This window comes from Onychostoma macrolepis, chromosome 03 (assembly GCF_012432095.1).
Source record: "Onychostoma macrolepis isolate SWU-2019 chromosome 03, ASM1243209v1, whole genome shotgun sequence".
In the NCBI taxonomy this organism is placed as follows: domain Eukaryota; kingdom Metazoa; phylum Chordata; class Actinopteri; order Cypriniformes; family Cyprinidae; genus Onychostoma; species Onychostoma macrolepis.
The window spans coordinates 7,593,492-7,617,084 of NC_081157.1; the positions used below are offsets into that span (position 1 = coordinate 7,593,492).

At 36.7% G+C, this 23,593-nt stretch overlaps 1 protein-coding gene and 1 long non-coding RNA gene across 3 annotated transcripts; both read left to right on the plus strand.

Moving 5' to 3' along the window:
- Positions 1–6,831: 6,831 nt before the first annotated feature.
- Positions 6,832–7,767, plus strand: LOC131534251 (gastrula zinc finger protein XlCGF49.1-like; the record flags this gene model as incomplete). The annotated part of the gene is made up of 1 exon (XM_058767019.1): positions 6,832–7,767. A coding segment is annotated over one exon (501 nt), but the record flags the coding sequence as incomplete, so codon positions are not given.
- Positions 7,768–20,528: 12,761 nt separating this feature from the next.
- On the plus strand, positions 20,529–22,530 carry LOC131537624 (uncharacterized). Of its 2 annotated transcripts, XR_009270347.1 has the most exons (4): positions 20,529–21,410; positions 21,593–21,647; positions 22,083–22,206; positions 22,387–22,530. It is a non-coding gene; the product is annotated as an uncharacterized LOC131537624 (long non-coding RNA). The 2 variants fall into 2 exon arrangements; XR_009270346.1 differs by lacking the exon at positions 20,529–21,410 and having other exon boundaries at positions 21,443–21,647.
- Positions 22,531–23,593: the final 1,063 nt, after the last annotated feature.

Genomic DNA, 23,593 nt, shown 5'->3' on the forward strand with positions numbered 1-23,593 from the left:
CTTAATATACAGGTGCTGGTCATATAATTAGAATATCATCAAAAAGTTGATTTATATCACTAATTGCATTCAAAAAGTGAAACTTGTATATTATATTCATTTATTACACACAGACTGATATATTTCAAATGTTTATTTCTTTTAATTTTGATGATTATAACTGACAACTAAGGAAAATCCCAAATTCAGTATCTCAGAAAATTTGAATATTGTGAAAAGGTTCAATATTGAAGACACCTGGTGCCACACTCTAATCAGCTAATTAACTCAAAACACCTGCAAAGGCCTTTAAATGGTCTCTCAGTCTAGTTCTGTAGGCTACACAATCATGGGGAAGACTGCTGACTTGACAGTTGTCCAAAAGACGACCATTGACATGTTACACAAGGAGGGCAAGACACAAAGGTCATTGCAAAGAGGCTGGCTGTTCACAGAGCTCTGTGTCCAAGCACATTAATAGAGAGGCGAAGGAAGGAAAAGATGTGGTAGAAAAAGTGTACAAGCAATAGGGATAACCGCACCCTGGAGAGAATTGTGAAACAAAAGCCATTCAAAAATGTTGGGGAGATTCACAAAGAGTGGACTGCAGCTGGAGTCAGTGCTTCAAGAACCACTACGCACAGACGTATGCAAGACATGGGATTCAGCTGTCGCATTCCTTGAGTCAAGCCACTCTTGAACAACAGACAGCATCAGAAGCGTCTCGCCTGGGCTAAAGACAAAAAGGACTGGACTGCTGCTGAGTGGTCCAAAGTTATGTTCTCTGATGAAAGTAAATTTTGCATTTCCTTTGGAAATCAGGGTCCCAGAGTCTGGAGGAAGAGAGGGGAGGCACACAATCCATGTTGCTTGAGGTCCAGTGTAAAGTTTCCACAGTCAGTGATGGTTTGGGGTGCCATGTCATCTGCTGGTGTTGGTCAAACTGTGTTTTATGAGGTCCAAGGTCAACGCAGCCGTATACCAGGAAGTTTTAGAGCACTTCATGCTTCCTGCTGCTGATCAACTTTATGGAGATGCAGATTTCATTTTCCAACAGGACTTGGCACCTGCACACAGTGCCAAAGCAACCAGTATCTGGTTTAAGGACCATGGTATACCTGTTCTTAATTGGCCAGCAAACTCGCCTGACCTTAACCCCATAGAAAATCTATGGGGTATTGTGAAGAGGAAGATGCGATATGCCAGACCCAACAATGCAGAAGAGCTGAAGGCCACTATCAGAGCAACCTGGGCTCTCATAACACCTGAGCAGTGCCACAGACTGATCGACTCCATGCCACGCCGCATTGCTGCAGTAATTCAGGCAAAAGGAGCCCCAACTAAGTATTGAGTGCTGTACATGCTCATACTTTTCATGTTCATACTTTTCAGTTGGCCAAGATTTCTAAAAATCCTTTCTTTGTATTGGTCTTAAGTAATATTCAAATTTTCTGAGATACTGAATTTGGGATTTTCCTTAGTTGTCAGTTATAATCATCAAAATTAAAATAAATAAACATTTGAAATATATCAGTCTGTGTGTAATGAATGAATATAATATACAAGTTTCACTTTTTGAATGGAATTAGTGAAATAAATCAACTTTTTGATGATATTCTAATTATATGACCAGCACCTGTATTTAAAACAGTAATATTAAAAGATCAAATTCAGTGATCGCCATATTAATGATGCATAGTTTACACAGGCAAGCAGATGAGACCCGGATGAGGCCGGAACATGAACGCAATCCGCTTAGCGCTTCAGTGTTTTCCTTCTAATGGTTTTCTGTGGGAAACCATTTAATGTGAAACTTTGCACATTGTGTTTATATTCTAGCTTCATCCTCTTGTCTGTACAAAATATACTTGATCAATAAGGTGTCCACTGAATCTCACCTTTTAATATTTGCGTTTTACTACATTATTACTTGATGCAATCTGCGTAAAAATAACTGTCGGTCAGTGGAGCAAAGCTTGGTTTTGCCCTCCAGGTGGGCGTTCCTATAAGGGTGTGACGTCACGTGAAAACTATCAATATGCTGCCCTAGGCAAGATTTTACCTGGTGCCCCTTGCCTCACATTAACATTAGTGAATATTAACGAACTTGAACTAACAATGAACAATACATTTGTAACAGTATTTATTATTTTTGTTAGTGTTAGTTATTGACAATTAACCTTATTTTAAACTGTTTCCAGTGAAACTATAAAAATAGAGGTGCTGCCTAAATCACTTTATAAATTAAACACAATTAAACATCAATAATAACTAGATAGGAAAGTTCGTCGAGACAAACTTTAAGTTGGCTTGAGAAAGACGGACCAGAAAGTTTTAAAAAAAGTTTAAGTTTAAAAAGTTTAAGTTTGAAAAATGTTAAAAGTTTTAAGTTTGATGGGTTTCAGTCTGAAATAGTTTGAAGTTTAAAGTAGTTTTAAAAGCTTAAAGTTTGACATATAGATAGATAGATAGATAGATAGATAGAGTCAGATTATAGATAGATAGACAGAAAGACAGATAGACTTTAGATAGATAGATAGATGACGTCAGATTATTGATAGATAGATAAGAAACATTAGATAGATGAGTTTGAATGGATTAGAAATAGTATTGGGGTCAGTAAGACCTCAATCAACTTTCTTTAGTTAAAAAATGGTTTCCCTTCATCTCAGTGGAATAAGATTTTGTGACTTTTCAACATTTTCTATCTGTATTCACATAAAAAAAAAAAGGGCTTAATTCGGTTCTGAAGGTATGTATTTTATTTTATTTTTTTACTAATATGGTCTTTGGGGTCAATATTATATTTTAAATTTGTCAAAAAATAATAATAAATCCAGCATAGGTCTTAAAATTTTCAGACAGAAATAAAGGCCTGGTACTACATCACAAATGCAATGTAGAAAAGACGCGCGCACACACACGTGTGACTGCAACAAAGAGCATTTTTATAGAAATTGGCAAATAAAATCAATAAATTCTGCATAAATCTGAAAATGTCCACACAACAAAATCAAAGCCTGATACTAGAGCACAAATGCAATGTGGAACGAGCATACTCACTTACATACGTACACACACACTCTCTTACACACATACCCGCCATTCATATCTGCTTATTGCAGTTGTTGTTTAGTTTAGGTTTTTTTTTTTTTTCGTTTTGATTTTATTTACATTTATGTCAAAAACAAACAAAAATATTTTATTTTTCAGATTGAAATAAATACGTACCTGCAATCAAGTTTTAGTGACAACTTGTGTGGCATTTCTGCAAATTTATGTGGCATTATTGCAAAAGCGAGCACTTATACTGTTTTTAATGTATTTTATAATGTTTAAATATATAATTACAAAATATGTATCATAAAAGTTGTGAGAGGAGCAGTTGACCCCAGAAAAATGAATGGCTCTCTATGGGCCTCTGCTGGATATATATGGTCATTACACTATTCTTTCAAAAACTGTGATTTCTACAAGTTTTTCTCTAACCACCAGATGGCAGTATTGTACACCTAACACCTAGATCAATATCCAGAAACAGTTTAAATTAAATTTAGATCATCATTTAAGAGATTTATTCATAAAAATGTAATATTTCACATGCAAGCTAATGGTGTAGTTGAGGATTTTTGTGGTAAACAGGTACAAAAGTACTTCATATCTCCCAAAACACAGCATTAATGTATAGATGAGAAGTAAACAAACAAACAAACAAAAAAATATATATTATTTGTATGATTAAAAATTTATAAAAGTTTTACAATTACTCTTTCAATTTTGGGGTCATATTGCCCCCAAAGGACACAGGTGTAAACAGGAAAAACAGGTCTTATGATTGAAAGGTCTATGTTTGTTTATTTGTTTGTTTGTGTGTGTGAGGCGTGTCTGTGTCTGTGTGTCTGTGTGTGTGAGGCGTGTCTGTGTGTGTGTGTGTGTGTGTGAGATAGATCTCAGATAGATAGATAGATGAGTTTGATTGGGTTAGAAATAGTACATAGAAGGGAAGTCTGATTGAGTCTAATGGGCTTCAGTGTGTTTACATTTAAATTTTGACAGTTGGAGTTTGACGGAATGTTCAGATGAGCCAAGACTATTCAATGTAAGTCTATGGGATTTTTATGATTTTTAATCTTCAGTTATATGAAAACCGTAAGTCTGATCAGTTAGAAAAGATATAGCACACCCGGCGAGATCAGTCTGAAGATCTGGTGCGAGTTTGGAGTCTGTAGAGTTAAAGCTCTAGGAGGAGTTAGAGTTGTAAATTTTAGTCTCAGAAGAATAATAAGAAGTTTAAATAGCATTTCAGTAAGTTGGCTTTCTCAAGCCAACTTAATTACATCTGCACATAGGAGTGTGCAGATGTAATTACATTACATTACATCTGCACAAAACAGTATTCATTTGAACACTTCTCTAGCATACAGTAGGCTACTGTTTAATCTTCAAAATAAATTTGAAAAGTGTTCGATTTCCAGTAGATGGCAGCAATGTTTCTCAACCCTGGTCCTGGGCGCCCTCTTTGTACGTTTGCCCACTGACAAAGAAATTATCACTCTATTATTTTAATGGTAGGTTTATTTAAACAGTGAGAGACAGAATAACAACAAAAAATCCAGAAAAACACATTTCAAAAAGTTATAAATTGATTCTTATTGATTCCCAGTTCAGAAGTTGGTAAAAAAATTAAGAAAAACATTTTGACCTGTATGATAATTTAGCCTACTTATTGATAATTTGTTTGCAAAAAATATATGTATTTATGTGCAGTATTTTTACAATAAAATAATGTTCAGATTTATATACTTCCCTGACCAGTTTTTAGCAGCAATTGACCAGTAGGCCTAAGGTTTTTTTAAATGTTAAAGTGTAGCAGCCATTTTGATGGATACCTGTATATTAGCGTACCATTTGTATTGCCATAGTTTAACCACAAAAATTAAACTATAGTTACTATAATGAAACTATGGTAAATTTGTGGTTACTGTAGTTTTACTGCAAATACCATAGTTATGGTTACTATATAGTAAAAACATGGTTAACATGCCTTTTTAGACGTTTACATTAGCTTAGCGGGGAAGGTCCAGAGGTTGCCAGATTTGTGTAAAAAAACAACCAAATATCCATCCATTTTTCTTCCCTGAGCACCAGAGGGCTTCGGTCTTTTGACATAGTAATAATTTATTAGTGAACATCTATTGCAATCAGGTAACTGATGTCTGTGGAAGTGCGTCTGTGCGGAGGAAGATTGATCATGTGTCGAACCGAGGAGAGCAATAAAATTGTTGTTTTGTGGGACGATCACTTTTTTTGCAATATTTAAAATTTGGAGTATTGAAGTAGTATTGGTAATAAAAAATTAAATGGTTAAAAAAATTACTCATTTTTATAAACAGTGCGTTGTGAAGCCAAACCGATAACATATTGCTTTTGAGAGCAATGTTGATTGAACAACTAAAAAAGACAATGTAAAATAATCAGTTACACTACTCTAAAATCTGTAATTTATCATAACTAAAAATGCAGAAAGGCTGTGATAACACTTGTGACAATTCCTGACTAAAATAATGCAGAGGGGCATGTGGCATGCCTCACAGATGAATGGAGTGCATTTGAATTTGTGGGGTCAAAAAGATAACATTTTGCTTTTGAGAGCGATGTTGTTTGAAAAATAAATAAATACATAAAGATCATCTCAGTTATTTTTGTGTAAAAAAAAAACAAATACATAAAACATAAATAAACAAAAATAAACCCCACTAGAAACAGAATCTGGATTGTGCTTGCATTTGTAAAGGTGCATTTGTGTGTATGTGTGAAAAAGAAAAGATGAAACAACAGATTGCAATGATAAAGAGAAAGAGTGACGAATAGAACGCATAGCAAATGAAAGTCAAATGACGTCACCACATGCGACAAACCTTGGGGTCATAGTGCACAGAACGTGATTACGTCATAGTAGTCGTAGGAAAAGGTAACTAGCAGCCGCTAGCAACCTCAGATCTATAGAACGTGTGCAAAGACGTGCATTGTTTTTGTTGGTGTTTTTTGTTGAAAACGCATTTTATGCAATTTGTGCAGACTCGTTAGAGGGTGAAAACAACGCAACAGGAGTATGTTGTAGGCTTGATTTTAATGTGTAACGTCTCTGATTTTGTACGCAAAAAGAATTATTGCGCTACCTTTTTGGTTTCGGTTTCGCGGGCGCTCCCGTCGGTTTTATAGGGTTAAAAAAAAAATCCTGTCTGTTCCAAGCTTTATAATGGCAGTGAATAGGGGGTGAGATTTTGACGGTCATTTGCATTTGACTTGCATTAACTTCTGTGACGTAGTGCACACTCCTATGATGTGCTACATAACGCTACGCATTCTAAGCACATGAGCTGCGCAGCACATCATAGGAGTGTGCACTGCGTCACGCAAGTTAAATGCGTATCCGCATGGCTCCAAAAGCTAGTTGTTTTGCTTTATAAAGTTTTAAATAAGGATATTTGTCTTACACAAATGCATTGATTCACTTCATAAGGCCTTTATTAACCTCTTGGATCTGTGTGAAGTACGTTTTATGATCGCTCAGTGATTTTCGATCTTCAAAATCTCATCTCCTATTCACTACAGTCATAAAGCTTGGAAGACGCAGGGTATTTATTTTTTTATTAATTCTGATTGTGTTCGTCTGAAAAAAGAAAGTCCTATACACCTAGGATGGCTTGAGGGGTGAAGTGGGGTAATTTTCACATTTTGTGAAATAACCTTTTAACTTGTATTCGTCTCTCTTCATCTTAGACCTGAAAGAGGAGAGTCAAGAACTGAATGAAAATGAAGAGAAGTACCTGGTTGAGAAAATCTTCATAACGGAAGAAAAATATTTTAGCTGTTTGCAGATTAAAAAGACTTCCACACGAAAAAGAGCTCAGAAGACCGGAACTAGAGGTTTCTTCTGCCAACACTGTAGAAAGTTTTACTCATAAAGGAAACCTTAAAAAGCACATACAAATTCACACTGGAGAGAAGCCTTATGCATGCACTCAGTGTGGAAAGAGTTTCACACAAAGTGAAAGTCTTAAAGTCCACATAAGAATTCACACTGGAGAGAAGCCATACACATGCCAACAGTGTGGGAAGAGTTTCACACAAAAAGAACATCTTCAAGTCCACATGAGAGTTCACACAGGAGAGAAGCCTTTTACATGCACTCAGTGTGGAAAGAGCTTCACTGAGAAGAGAAACTTAAATCTCCACATGAGCGTTCACACTGGAGAGAAGTCTTTCACTTGCCAACAGTGTGGAAGAAGCTTCACAACAGCAATAAACCTCAGGTGTCACATGAGAATTCACACCGAAGATCACATGTGATCAGTGTGGAAACAACGGGTGCTTCTCAATATCCCTCCTCGCTTCCTCGCTCCTCCGTCCTCCATCCTATGACCCGGAAACCGATCGAGCTCAGCCATCTTGAAGGACATCTCAATTCTCTTACTGCACCGCGAGGAGGCGAGGATTGAGAAGTGAGGAGCCTTCCAGAGGCGCTATGAGCGAGGATAAACAGGTGTATCCTATGCGGAAGTCTTCTTCATCGAAAAACCTGACGCACGTGTAAATTCTCCTCCCCCTTCTCATCTGTTTCTCATAATCTAAATCTCATAATTTTAATTTATATTTTACCTTTGCAATTTAACCCCTTTGCTTCCACCCCCCATTTTCAGCATGAAGACACAAATGACATCCCCAAAATAAAAAGGTTCCTGCTCATGAGTCTTTCTGACTAGATATGTAATCAACATACAGTATGTTCACAAAGCTGACACTTCAAAGTTTACTGTTCAAGAGTCAGAATTACTCAGACTGTTATGATAATAAAGATGCATAAGCTCAAACATGAAAACAAAAATAAAAATATTAAAAACATTTTTTATATGTATAAAAAAAGTTGCTTTTAGGATATGGTTTTAGAAACAATGAACAAAAAAAAAAAACAATGAAGCTAAAGCCACAAGTCTACTAATGCTTCATTTTAAAGTTCAGAACATTATCTCTAAAACTGTGAATTTTATGAAACATTTTCTAAGACCATGTCATGTGTGTTTTCAGAGAAGGCTAATATAATGCTAATAACATTGATTTATGACCCCTGTAAACTCCCCTGTAAGATTTCTCCTCATGTTTGGCTCTGCAAACTGCCTCATTCATGTCTCTATTGTTTTCACTAAACGAATCTGTCACCCCTCCGGCAGGTATGAGACATGATCCTCATTATTCCTTTATCATTATTATTTTGTTTTATTCAGCCATTATTAGCCTTTATTCTGACAATAAAACACTTACCAAGATAGATCGCTTCAATCCCAGTATACATTTACCCAACTATCAGAAGTCTTTCTAAAAAAATACAACAAAACATTTTACATTGAATTATTATGACAAAATACATCATGAAGAAGAACTCCAGCTGTTCTGCATCTGCATTAGAGCTAACGTTAGCATCAAGCTACATAAGACAATTTATGAGATTAATAGTACACTTTTACTCAGAACTCACTTCAAACCACACATATATATATACATATATATATATATATATATATATATATATTAGTGCTGTCAAAGTTAACGCGTTAATAACGCGTTAACGCAAATTCATTTTAACGGCACTAATTTTTTAAACGCACGATTAACGCAGCGCAGAAGTCTTGCTCTCCCAGCGCGCTTACACCTCTCTCTCTCTCTCTGCCTCTGGTCAGTTTCTGTTCAGTGCGCGGCAGAGAGGAGAAGTGCTTTAATTCAGTTAAACACAGATATTATGTTGCTTCTCTAATTTTACATGCAAGTATAGCCGAAATCAAGGCAAGGCAAGGCAAGTTTATTTCTATAGCACATTTCATACACAATGGTAATTCAAAGTGCTTTACATAAAAGGAAGTGAAATAGTCATTAAAAATAATAAGAAATTAAAAATAATAAAAATCACAACAATAAAAACAAAGTGATTTAAAAATTGATTTTAAAAGAATTTAAAACATTTAAGAATAGAAAGTGATTATACATAGTGCAATCAGTTCGGACGTAGCACAGTGCTCATTCAACAAATGCACAGCTAAACAGATGAGTTTTGAGTCTGGATTTAAATGTGGCTAATGTTTTAGCACATCTGATCTCTTCTGGAAGCTGGTTCCAACTGCGGGCGGCATAATAGCTAAAAGCAGACTCCCCTTGTTTTGTGTGAACCCTTGGTATTTCTAACTGACTCGATCCTAATGATCTGAGTGGTCTGTTAGGTTTATATTCAGTGAGCATATCTTCAATGTATTTAGGTCCTAGGCCATTTAGAGATTTATAAACGAGTAAAAGTACTTTAAAATCAATCCTAAATGTAACTGGAAGCCAGTGTAAGGACCTGAGGACTGGTGTGACATGCTCAAATTTTCTGGTTCTAGTCAGAATCCTGGCAGCAGCGTTCTGGATGAGCTGCAGCTGTCTAATGGTCTTCTTTGGAAGGCCGGTGAGGAGACCATTACAATAATCCACCCTGCTGGTGATAAAGGCATGAACCAGTTTCTCCAAGTCTTGACTGGAAACAAAACATCTAATTCTTGCAATGTTTTTGAGATGATAGTATGCTGATTTAGTTACTGCTTTGACATGACTACTAAAACTAAGGTCTGTCTCCAGAAACACCCCAAGATTTTTGACTTGGTTTTTAGTTGATTGACCCCTAGAGTCAAGGTATGCATTCACCTTGAGAACTTCATCTTTGTTTCCAAATGCAATGACTTCAGTTTTCTCCTTATTTAACTGAAGAAAGTTCTGGGACATCCAACAGTTTATTTCATCAATGCATTGGCAGAGGGAGTCAATGGGGCTGTAGTCATTTGGAGATAAGGCTAGGTAAATCTGCGTATCATCAGCATAGCTGTGATAGGCAATTTGGTTCTTTCTCATTATTTGACTTAGTGGGAGCATATACAGGCTAAACAAGAGTGGTGCAAGAATTGAGCCTTGTGGGACTCCACTTAGACTTATGCTCTCCTATACTCACATAATAACCTCTCCCTTCTAAGTATGACCTGAACCATTTACCATCCCAGAAAGCCAGATCCAGTTTTCCAGTCTCTCTAGAAGTATGTTATGATCAGCAGTGTCAAACGCAGCACTAAGATCTAGTAGTACCAGAACTGATATTTTGCCTGAATCAGAATTGAAGCGGATATCATTTATTATCTTAATAAGTGTGGTCTCTGTGCTATGATACGCTCGGAAACCAGATTGAAAATTGTCCAGGTATCCATTTAAGTTTAAGTAGTTGTTCAGCTGATTAAAAACTACCTTTTCAATAATCTTACCTATGAACGGAAGATTTGATATTGGTCTATAGTTGTTCAACATTGTGTTATCAAGATTGCGCTTTTTCAGAAGGGGCTTAACAACTGCAGTTTTCAGGGAGTTTGGAAAAGTCCCAGAAAGAAGTGAAGCGTTCACCACTTCTAAGAGATCTGCTTCTAAACAGTTAAGCACACTTTTGAAAAAAGATGTGGGAAGTGTGTCAAGATAGCAGGTTGATGATTTAAGGTGCTGTACTATTTCTTTCAAAATTTTGCAATCAATTGCTTCAAAAACAGACATAGTCACTTCTTTTTGAAATTGCGGTCGAATCTGTGTGACCTCTGCAAAAGTAGATATGCCAATCTCCTTTCTGATATTATTGATCTTCTCAGAAAAGAAGGAAGCAAACTCATTGCATTTACTGTCGGAGAGCATTTCACTGGGAATCTGACTTGGGGGGTTCGTCAGTCTCTCCACAGTAGCAAAAAGAGTGCGAGAGTTGTTTAAGTTACTGTTTATAAGGTTTGAGAAGAAGGTCTGTCTAGCTGTGGCTAGTTCCACATTGAAAGCATGAAGGCTGTCTTTATAGAGGCTATAGTGAATTTCAAGTTTTGTCTTCCGCCACATCCGCTCAGCCTTTCTGCATTGTCTTTTCATACTCTGAATCACAGCATATCTATTGTCTTATTTTATGTGTATTTGATTTCATCAGACGACGGCTCGATTATCAGGATTTTTATGCAGATTAACATCTTGGAAAGGAGAGCTGGTTATGTTGATCGCGTTTTATGGGTCACGTTTCAGTCACTATTTCATATCCATTCCGTTGTCTGACAAAAGAAACAGTAAAATATATAAAATGAAAACAGTTTTAATGAGAATTTAGCTTCATCTAAATACAGTATGTGGGCACAGAGAGGGAAACAAATGTAATAATAAATGTACATTTTGCATGTTCAGAAGAAGAGCTGCCCTGTCATGCAATAATGTAAACAGGTTTGTGTCAGTAAATTGCTCAGTGCAAAGAAAGAGAATTAATGGGAACCTGGAATTTTTTTTTTTTCATGTGTCTAATAGACATGAACATGTTCGCTGAAAAACATCTATGACCTTTGAAACATGTATACGTTACGTTGTGTAGACCAGACACAGAGGATGAGTATAACACAGGTTTATTGAAATGCGTAGGTGGGTAAGTAATGCAGAATGTAGATACTGTGAGACTGTGATGATAATGACTGATAAAGGATATCTTGCCAAGGTGGAGATGCCAGGAGCTCGTGGCAGATGGGAGGCGCACACACCTCGGGGAATGATGGTTTCCGAGCTGGGACGACAGGCGAGGACAGACGAATGGAGGAGACACAGGGAGACACAGACGATCTAGACGAGGAGGTAAGTATAGCAAGGTAAGTCAATCTAGCAGGTAGGGAATGAGTCCACTTCATGTGATCGAGATCGGACACTGACTGGAGTGAGGTGTGTGCTTATGTAGTGTGGCTTGGGCTGAGTGTTGATGAGGTGCAGGTGGTTGTGATCAGTATTCAGGTGATTGTGATCTTTGCGTGGGATTGGTGGAGGAGCCTGGCTGATCCGTGACAGTATAGTATGTTCTATGTTGACTATGGTTTCAATAATAATAAACATACATTTGCATAAAGCATCCATATTTGTCCATGCCCATGTTGATTAGAGTATTAAAAACTAGAAAAGTATTAATTTAAGGTAATTTAAGGTACATTTAGAACAAATAAAAATGTGCGATTAAATTGTGATTAATCACGAGTTAACTCATGACAATCATTTTTAATGGATTGACAGCCCTAATATATATATATATATAGTTAGCACAGCTTTACTGGGAAAGTGAGCAAGTTACATTAAAATAATACATACAAGACAACGAAGAAAAGTGTATACATGCATTTTAACGTATACCGACCCATTTAACACATTCTTAGGACTTTCGCCTTCACAACGAGTCTCCCGCCGGTCCGTTAGCCGCGTCGCGTTGAAAAAAATATCCAATTAGAGAAAAGCAGCAGTAACTCGGCTAATATAAAATTAAATATAAATCTTACTTTGATAGATTAGGCCTAGAGTTTATCCATTGACACGTAGGTGCCCGTGTTTAAGTGGTGAGCGGCAAACCGTTTTTTTTAAATGAGAAAGGGCGAGAAGACACGCACGCCAATCTTCAATCTTCAATCTACAAAAAAAATTTTGTAACTATAAATAAACCTAATATAGCCCAAATGTGGCCCATATGGGACCCACAAATAAACAATAATGGGCAACCTAACTGGCGCCCACAGTTTTATCCAAGCTGGGGCCCATATTCAGCCCATCAAAGTGCCCACTCTGAGCCCATGCCCACTTGACGCCCCTATAGCCCAGATAAATCCCACGTGGGATCCACATGGACATGTTGGCTGGGATGTAGCTGCTGTAGACACAAGCAAAAAAGAGAAAAAAGAAGAAGAAAGAGGACCGAATATGAGTGAGAGATGTCTGTAAAAATGAAATTGTTTTCAGTTTCATCAGTGATTATTGATGAATTAGTATGTTATGATAAATCTGGCAAATCAGATGCAGGTTGACTGCTACTATTTTCACTTACGACAATCAGATGGCAGTCGACACTGAAAAAGAGAGAAGAGAATAATTATTTTCATGGTATAAATTCCCAAAGTTTATAAAGGCTCTGATGAATGTGTAATATCATCTGATAATGCAAGATGAGAAGAATGCAGAGACCTTACAGCCCACTAACAAATAGGCCTAAGCCATATGCATTTTCATTCTTGAGAATAACATTATTATTATTATTATTATGTTCTATTATAATTGTTGTTGTTACAAAATAAGGGATGACCGATTTCATATAGGTGTAAAGGCTTATTAGTCTCTCATGTCTCTCCAGGTGCACGCGCAGCGTGTGTGTGTGTGTGAGGGAGATCATTCGCTCACAGTCAAACCTGTGACTGACAGCGCACTACTTTCCATACAAATACGGGTAATGAAGATATTATTAAGAATGATTGTATAATTGGTCTCTTTTTAAGGAACGTTAACATGACAGATGACTCTGAAACGAAAGAGCGTCTCTCAGACGGAGCGGATTGGCTCCATTAGCAAACACGTCACACTGCTGTAACGGCATTTAACGCTGTTTAACGGAAAGTCGTTGTCTGTGTGTCTTTTTCGATAAATGTACCACACATTTACACACACATTTTATACAATTTAATGGGTTTCACGAATGAAAACTACCGCTATTTATTTTGGTTATTTCCCTCAGAAAAACGAACAATTCCCTCAGGCTGATTGTTATTATAATAACTTATTATTATTAAATTGTATTACTTTCTTTCTTCATAGTTTTAAATGTCATTTACTTTTGTTGTCAGCCTATTATAAGAAGTAATTTAACTAAATCGGTTAAGTAAAAAGTAATTCACCTCAGGAAAGCGCACTGCTGGGATGTCACTCGAAGGGGAGTCAGGTGTGCGCGTGGTGGGCACAGACCAGGCTTATATATGACCGCTGCCCGGTTTCGCGGGCTTGGCATGCGACTAAGAATTTAAATATTAAGAGAAAAGTTTATTTATCTTATTTTATTTTTTTTATATGTACATTTATATAATGGCACATTGCATTAACTTAGCATTAGACGTCAAAAAAGATGGGGTTTTCATATAATGCGGTGTTTGTGTTTTACTATACTATATTCAAAGCTATGGTGTTATCAAAAATATAACAGTCATATCATTTTTGTTAATTTTTTTTTCTCCCAGTTTGAGAGTCCCTCCTTGTTAAATATAATTGAGCAACCCTATAGGTGGCGATGTACGCACGCGACTCGCCAATAAGCCAATGAAGAAGAGCCACGCAGAACGCTATAGAGTGGGGGAACTTTGACGTCACTTTGTATACGGATCGGCGGTTAGCATGAAGCTGGTTCCTCGACAAAAATCCAATAGGATTTTTCCATAGGCTTTTGGATTATCGCAAAAAATAAGCTCTGTGTTCAATCATAGTTCATGAAATTTACACGTTTTGTCCATCAAGATAATCTTTACAAAGTAATACAAATTTTATGAATTTTAAAGCCTAAATACAAGCACCAGAACTAAAAAGCTAACATTAGGCTTTAAACGAACTACAGCACCACGGTCGCTTGCCTTCAACGTCACCACCACCGCGCTCCCGACAAATTTTAAACTTATTTTTAGAAACATTTTCCATGATAATTATTTACTCTGGATGAATTTTAATCCACATTACATTATAAAAAACAAAAACATGTTTATATGTGCACTTTTAGATAGTTTTCCTTTGGGTAATAAATAATTTTTATTTTGCTTTACAGTTGTTATGAACGTTTAAAAATACATATGTTTTATAATTGTGCCTTAAGTTTATTATCATAATGCATATATTAATGATTTTATGGCGCGCATGTATACCCCTGCTTAGCGCGCATACCTTCTCTGGGGCCTCATTTATAAAATGTTGCGCAGAAACCATCCTAAATTTGATCTTACGATCATTTCTTAGATTTGCGTACGAGTGATTCATAGAATGAATGTACGAACAGAAATCGTGCGTACGCCTCTCTTTCAGATGTGAAATCTATGAATCGCAAATTATCTTAAACTTGCGCACAATTGAATGGTTTCAACTCTCTGCCTTATAAACGACTCCTAATTAATGTCATTAACATATAAAATATCACCAATCATCATAATTCAGAACAGCGAGCTGCAAGAACAGCTTACATTTTCAAAAACTTGCAGTACTCCGACAATAAAAAGTGTGTACGTCTGTTCAGACCCTGACATGACGCTAAGCACTTTTCCACGTCAAAGACAGTTTTTATAAATATGAGCGCTAGCGTGGATTTAAGCGTACGCACACTCTACGATCAAATCTGAGCGTACGCACGCTTTATAAATGAGGCCCCTGAAGCGTAAACCTCTATGAAACCTAGCTATGGCTCTGTCAATTTCCAGCATCATGTCCTTTTTCACAGATGATAAAAAGAGCATAGAGAGGGGCTCGAATCATTATAAGTCATGGGCATTGCAGCCTACACACTGGTCTACTTAGCGGAGTTGTCAGGGCTAGCATGAGGGACAAAGTCTATCAAGTGCCGTCAGGGAGGGAGGAATAAATTATAATAATTAGTTACACGTGTTGAATGTGTATAACTGAATTTATATATAAAAAGCTGTTAAACAAGATGAACAATCACTTAGAATTATAGGTTAATATATTAATAATTTCAAAAAAATTAACCAGTTGAGGCCAATAGCATCATCAAAGTTATTTTCTAAAGTTGTTTTCTTCATATATTTTCTCCTGTTTTTAAAAAAATTATTTTAATATTATTATTATTATTCTGTTTTCTATTTTTCGACTGGTTATCCACACCCCCAAATATGAGAACCAGTGGTATAATAGCACAAGCAGCTTATAAAGATTCAGCCTTTACCACACATTTGTATTACTGAGAGCTGACCAGAGATAAATAAATGCACTATAGCAATCAGTATCTTCAAATGTTAAAAAAAATACATAAGTAAAAAACTGACACATTCTCATAAAATAGTTTTATTAAAATAAATCATATTCTGTCAACAATTAGCATTAATCATGAACCTTTGACAGGTCTCTACAGGTGATGGAGGCATTACGTCCACACAATGTGAATGCCCATGTGGACAATACAAATGTAGCCATGCAGCAGCATTGGCTATCTTTGCCATTCACAATTTCAGCTGCACAGACACCACATGTCAGTGGAAGAAACCAAAGGCAGCTAAGAGCACACATTCGGTAGATGAACTGTACCCCCCTCCGAATGAGCCTTATAAACTGCTGACAAGAGAGCCAACTGCTGAGGATCGCGACTGGCTGAGGAACAGACTCAGTGGCAGGTTTTCAGGAATGTTTTGGCTTCTCTCACCTGAGCCAGAAGGAGAAACATGTTCCTTGGCAACCTGTGCAGTCTGTGGGGCACCAGGGGCTTGAGGCTATCCTGGCCAGCATGGTTCTGTCAGATGAGCAACGGAGATCTATTCAGGTGGCAACAACTGGTCAGCGCAGCAACCCAAACTGGCATTTGTTTAGGAGAGGGAGACTGACAACTTTGGTGTTGTCCTTAAAGCAAAGCGTGTCACTGCTTCACTTCTTGCTAGAGTGCTGGGAAAACAACAAGCCCTAGATGGTGTTTTGTCTGTACAGTGGGGTATTGTAAATGAGATATAGGCCATCCGGGCATTCACTGTGGCAACTGACATGCCGGTCCAGGAGTCATGTTTGTGGCTGTCTCCATCAGGACTGCTGGGAGCATCTCCAGATGGTCTGGTGGGGTCATCCGCAGTATTGGAGGCAAAGTGTCCCTATGATGCACAAAATATCACAATTAGAGAAGCATCGCAATGAAGGGCTTCTGTGTCAGTATGGAAGACGGTATTAACACCCTGCGCAGAGACCATACTTACTGGCACCAAGTACAGGGGCAGCTTAACCTCACTGCAAGACAGACCTGCTACTTTGTTGTGTGGACTACCAAAGACAGTGTCATCATCCCCATAGCCCAAGATGATAACTGGCAGTCAAATCTGCTGGCTCTGGAAGACTTTTTTAAGACCCACATCCTTCCACAGTTGGCACTGCAGGGATTTTTAATTCATTGTTCATGTATATAGTTTTGAAACAGTTTTGATTGTTAGGGGGTTTGACTGAAAAAATACACACATTATGGGATTATATATTTTTGGAGGGTGGGGTCCTATATGCATTTTTTTATTCCTATTGATAAGAATTAAACAAATTGAAAACGGTAAAGAATCAACAGAGGCTCTTTTGCCATAATTGTTAATGTCTGTAAAAGTAGCTTTAGCTGAATGAAAAAGGGTGCGTCTTGATCAGCTCCATAGTTCAGTAGTCATGTTCCCTTAACGAAAATTCTGCACCAAAAAAAAAAAAAACATGCGAGTCAACTCAATGACACATGATAGAATTAAAAAAAACCCCAAAGAAACAGGAGCCTGTTGTTCGTGGCTGGACGGAGAACAGGAGCCTGGTGTTCGTGGCTAGAGGGCGTATGGACGATTTTTCTTTTTTTATTCTGCTGCCACTTCTTTTATGAGAGGACTTTGGAGGTTCACTAGAGCTCAGCATACCTGAACTAGTTTATCTGCAAAGTGCTGCAGATGAGACGGGATAAATTTCAGGATTTGAAATTCTTTTAAACAGGCAATAGCCCTTTCAACATGAATCCTATTCTGTGCAATCAGCTTTGTAGCATGTGCTTCACTGTGTGTTGGTGGACCATGATTGAGAAATGACGGAATGTTTAATGTGACTCCTTCAGGCATAATGTTGTGAATTAGGAATCCCTTGTCAGCTAAAATGAGGTCTCCCGGCTTGAAATGGTCCAAAACACCAGAATCCTGTACTATTTCTTTATCACTTGCTGAGAAGTGAGCTTGTGAAGGACCTCAATGAAAGTTGAGGACCCTCTACTACAGCCAGAGATGGTGGATCTTCATCTTTACCTGCTATATAAAGTGTAGCACTTTCCTCTCCTTCGTCTATGAATAGTGGAACAGTTTCATTCACAGTGCTTTCCTCTCTGAGTATGTAGGAATGATCTTCAAATGTGGGATCATTTGGGGCTACAAACAAAGTAGGGGCCTTTTTTTTCCCAGAAGGAAAATGACGGCTACAGATCCGGGAATGAGCACTGGGCTTCCTGGCTGCTCGTCTGGGGGTAAAGTACAAAACACACAATATTAATTTCATGAAAGATGAACATTTCCATATAAAAACAGGAAAAAATTCAAAACTAGAGCCAAACTAAAACTTACATGAAACAAATTAATAATAAATAGTAAGTAGTGAATAAATGAAATAATCATAACTAAAGCTCATGAATGAATGAATGTGGCATTAATAAAACATTTAATTGTATATTGTCTAACTAACAAAATAATTTCAAATAAAAGCTCAATTTGATCAATAAAATCAACATAAATTAAAACTATAATAGTATATTTAACATAACCAAATTAATATTGATAGGAGCACACATATCTTAAGACTGCAATAAGTACTGCAGGATCAAACCCCTTTCTGCACATTTCTAAATAAGGTGCACTAACAGAAAATTAATCCTTGATTAATATGAATATTTTCATTAAAAACGTGTCTCCACGTAGTATTTAATAAAGTTCTAGTGCCTTTAATCTAATAATAAACAGTAGAGTGAGAAAGTTTTTGGATATGGTAATATTAAATTGATTTTAGTGAATAAAATACCACATTTCAGCTCTCATTTTGTAAGGGTGGTTATACAAAGTGTTATGTTATCCTTGCTTCTAGAAAATCCTCAAGCTTTCTGCCTTCCAACAGCTTCATATGGCCGTAAACTTTTAATTTTAGCGTTAGCTTTAAGCTGTATGCATCATTAAAGTTTCACTTTAACCGTGACCACGTAAAGCCGGTAATTGTGGTTTATAATCGTAATATGGTTTACCTTATGGTACGAACCCAGAGTCTCCGCTGGGTTACATCAGTAGGAAAGCGATAAAACGAGCATCTTCCATCCGGAGACTTGTGGTTGCAATTCGGGGCAAAGCAAAAAACCATTGTTGAAGAACAATATAAAATTCTGAAAACTATTAATTGGTTATTCTACAATTGATTGAACTACAAATGAGAAAACACTACAATTGAAAAAACACTATAAATTGATAAACAAACCAATCCAAAAACTGCAAAAGCACGAGACTGTAAAAGCGGGTTAGAATGAGTTCCTGTTCGGCGTGATGACGTTGAATGTCTCCGACAGCGTCTGTAGTCCCATTTAGCAACTCGTTAGCAACCGTCTTTTTTAAGAAACATAACAGCTTAAAAAAATCACGAGTGGGGTGTAACTGGTGTGTTTTATGTCGTAGAATAAAACGTGAAAGTATCTTGAGCCTGTCTCTTCACTGTGTACGGTGTGTAACTTTACGATGTTTAAATGTATGGTTTTATGATGGTATGTTTGTCATTGGTGGGATTTTTGTAACATTTTTAAAAGTGAACTCATTTTGGTCTGTTTTACCCCGACCATATGTTGTAGCTCCGCGTTTTGCAACCAATCGTCGTGCATACCCCATGTTAAGTGTGTAGCCTATAGGGATGTAATGGTATGAAAATTTCTTATCACGATTATAGTGACCAAAATGATCACGGTTATCAGTATTATCACGGTATTATTAAAATGTGCTGGAGATGTTCAAAAAGTACAGACACATAAATCCCTTCACTAAGTTTTATATTTAAAAATCAACAAACAAATAAAATGACTTTTTGTTTGCATAATCACTAAAACAATAACATTACCAATGATGTTCGGATGTTAAATGACAACTGGACTGACAGCAGTTTAATAGCATGTTCAAATATCTAATGTAAAGGTTCAAATAAAGCTTTCAAAAAGTTCCATATAAAGGTAAACCTCACATTTCAGCCTTTAAATGAAGAAAAGGGTTATGTTAAAATGATAATTAATTAAATGGTTATGTATTTTATCTGCTCCATAAATAATTCTACATAACTTATCTGAATTGTTCAGATAAGTTATCTGAAATGTGTAGACTCCACATAAGCTTGTTTTTCCTCAACCGGTCAAAATTTACAGCAGGGCAAGCAAATTAGGTCCATTTTTGGCCAGACAGAAACTGCACACAAGCTGAATGTAAATATAAGTTTCTGTAAATCCACTCTAAGACAGCGGGTGGCACTTTATATGGAAAAGCTGTTTCCCATGAACTCCGTGGACAAAACAGTATTGTTGTATATTAACAACACTTCCTTTAGGTATTACATGGAGCGAAGATGAAAACAAAATGCCATCAAATTGTTTCTGAAGACAGTCAGAACCTTCAGAGGTACATTCATATAATTAATTCATTCATATATTCATGTGTATAATTCCCTCAGCACTCTTTAAAAACCTCCCTGCTTTTCCGCCCTAGTTTCAGTCAAAACGAAACTAAGTTACTCTGCTGCTGTGCGCATGTGAGACTGTTACTGAAAACTGCTTTATGCTGGACAGTATTTATTTATCGTGAGATGTTCAAATTGCGGTAATTGAATTATAATTATAATTAAAAAATGAAACGGTAATACTAACCGTGGGGAATTTTATCATGATTTATCATCAAACCGGTAATCGTAACATCCCTAGTAGCCTATATGTTTAGTGTTTAGCCTGTATGTTTAATGTGCCATGCGTTTCATCGTGGTTTTGATTTTAGGAGCTCCTGCAAGCTGATGGCCATATTGGTGAATGAGAATAGAGGAGATTTGCAGACCCCCATTAAGATGTTTCCCTTCCTTCGTAAGTATAAAAAGGTATAACAGCATCTGTACTAGGGGTGTAACGGTTTGAATTATGCTTTGGTTTGTATCATGTTTTTTATTGCATACCAATCACATTTGGCAATGTTGAGTTAGCCCCACTCATGCGCATGCTGTCTCAGGGTACCTAATGCAAAGACACCCAAAAACTTTGGTGTTTTGGGACCCTTTAGAAATCAACACATTTCTGCAACTTTCAGTCATTTCTTTAAAGGGGTCATATAATGCTACATGCACTTTTACAAGTTGTTTGAACTGAAATGTGTGTTGGCAGTGTGTGTACACAACCACCCTATAATGCTAAAAATCCACCCAGTGTTTTTTTTTTGTAATATCGTTAAATTTTTACCCCTTTCTCAAATCGAGCCGTCTGTCCATGTGACATCACATGGACGGAGGCCCCTCCCACAATTGTTGATTGACAGCAGCGTTTCAGCACAGACTGGACTGGTGTCTTACCTCAGACCCGCCCTGAGTGAGCTGTCATCAGTTGTTTGACAAGAATGACTCCCAAGCGATTCAGGTGTTTTGTTGTTGGATGTAATGATGAACATACCAGTAGTCATTTACTTCCTTCATCTGAGACGCTGAAGAGGATTAGGTTTTGTTCTGAAGGGAACGTGCCCTCCATCTACCTAAATGCATCTATGTTCGTGTGAATCATTCATGATCCAGCTTCACCTCCAGAAAAAGTGAGTACAAAGTTTTTTAAATGAATCTTTGCAAATGGCCTGTCCTAATAATGTGCTAATTAGCAAGTTTCACGATGAACGACACAATATCGCTTGCTCTGACAAGCCAATAGTATATTCCTGCACAACTGGAAGCTGCAGTTTCAGGACCGCATTTCTAGGACCCTATTTTTTTGTAACAGCGCCACCTACCGAATTGGATCACCAAAGATGGACGACATGGACAGCAATCAGATTGTAAGTAACTTTACCGATTTTCAATAAAATTTTATTTTATAACTTTAAAACGATGCAATGTTTACGTAGCCAAAGTGAGAACTGCAAAGAAAAAAATTATTAATTCCCACGAATTTGTTTGCTAGTTTTGATTATTATGACATTCTTAATTCGTGGCCATGATTTAATTAATGTTGATTAAATCTAGCCAGCACATTAAATAAACTTAAAAAGATGATAAAAGCATGTCGATGTGAGATGTGTCAGATTTACCTCTAGCTTACTGTATTAGTGTGAAAACTTGTTTAATACTCATTGTTTTACCATATTAGTTAAGTATAAATGTTTTCATAATCTTTCATAATTTAACTGCTGACTGCTTGGTTGCACCACAATATGTGTTATACGCCTGTTGTTTTGGCAGTACTTTAAATTAATTTTGTTGATGTTTGAAAGGCATGGTCAGCGGTTTGCCTTCTGGACTGATGAGGCCAGAAACCTGCTTCAAGGAATTCTTCAGCCAGTGTACAGAGCACTTTCTCAGACCTTCATTGTACTGGGACCAGAGGAGCATTTGGTGGTACTTTAACAATGTTCACATTTATTCATCATTACAGACTACTCATAGTAAAGGTTCACCAAGGGCATTAATTAGGAATAACATTAACAGTATATTTGAACTATGCTGCAAATGATTTTATCTTTATCTTAAATGCATCAATTTCCTCAAAATAACTGTTGCACCATGGTTTGCCCATAGGGTGTACCTCAATGGGAAGCCCTCAAAGTTCCTCGACAGTGAGGAACAACAGGACATCCTTTTTAACTGAGAGGAGCACTGCATTGGACACCAACACAACTGAGTTTCACAGATGGAGTACAGTTCATCTATGGTCTTCTTTTTCCGGAGGTATGCCGGGCCATATAATGTGTTTGTATGTTTTCCTGCTCTTGCACTTACACTTACAAAATCTACTGTATAAACTGCATGCTGGTGCTACTCGTGTATGGACCCATGTATAATGGCTTGCTGTTCAGTAGTGATTTAATAGTATGCTTAAATTAACCTTTTTTCATAGGCCATCATATATGCTCTAGCTGTCCAATAGAATTTGCAGTTCTTCCTTTCTGGTCCGGAATATCATTACAGGTCAGAGTAGAATATGAATTATTTTTTGCACAATGCCCAGTGCACCCTTTTGTTACTGATATTTCTGTTAACCCAACAGTGGTTGTTCTCTGATAACTATTTCAGTGAGGTGTAAGATTTTAATAGAAGGATTGATGGTAACACTTTCTATGAAGCCTGTATTTATAATACATTAATGAATGAATAATGTATTATTAGAAACCTTATAATATGTTGTATCATCTTATAAATAATCATAAGAACAGTTTTAATGTATTATAATACTTATTTGTGGTTAATTTGTGGTGGAGTATGATGATTTATAACACAAAATGAATACGCTGCATCCACTTAAGTTACAATGAATTATATTGCTCATAGGTATAATGTATTAGATGTCATATCTTGCCATTCTTTAAGGTCTGCATAATAACTTAGTACATCTTATTAGTGTTTTTACTGTAAAATAACAAATACAAAGTCTTCATGAAAACATTCCAAAAGGCTTTATAATGTGGTCGTATTATTTATAAGTGTTTTTTGTCTGCTTTAAGTGAAGTAACTTCATTGTACCTAAAGCAGACAAAGACCACTTATAAATAATAATAATTTTTTCTCTCAAACAGCCATACGATCAGATATCAAATCAGATGAACGTGTACACATTTGCTTTTAACTGTTTTTATGTTAATATCAGTTTGATTATTTTGATGGTACCCTTTAGACAACTGTTGATAAGTAACTCTGCCACTATGTCAACTAGCAGTCATTAGAGTATTAGTAGTATGTCTGTTAAATATCTGGTAACACTTTATTTTGATGGTAGACATTCTACTGA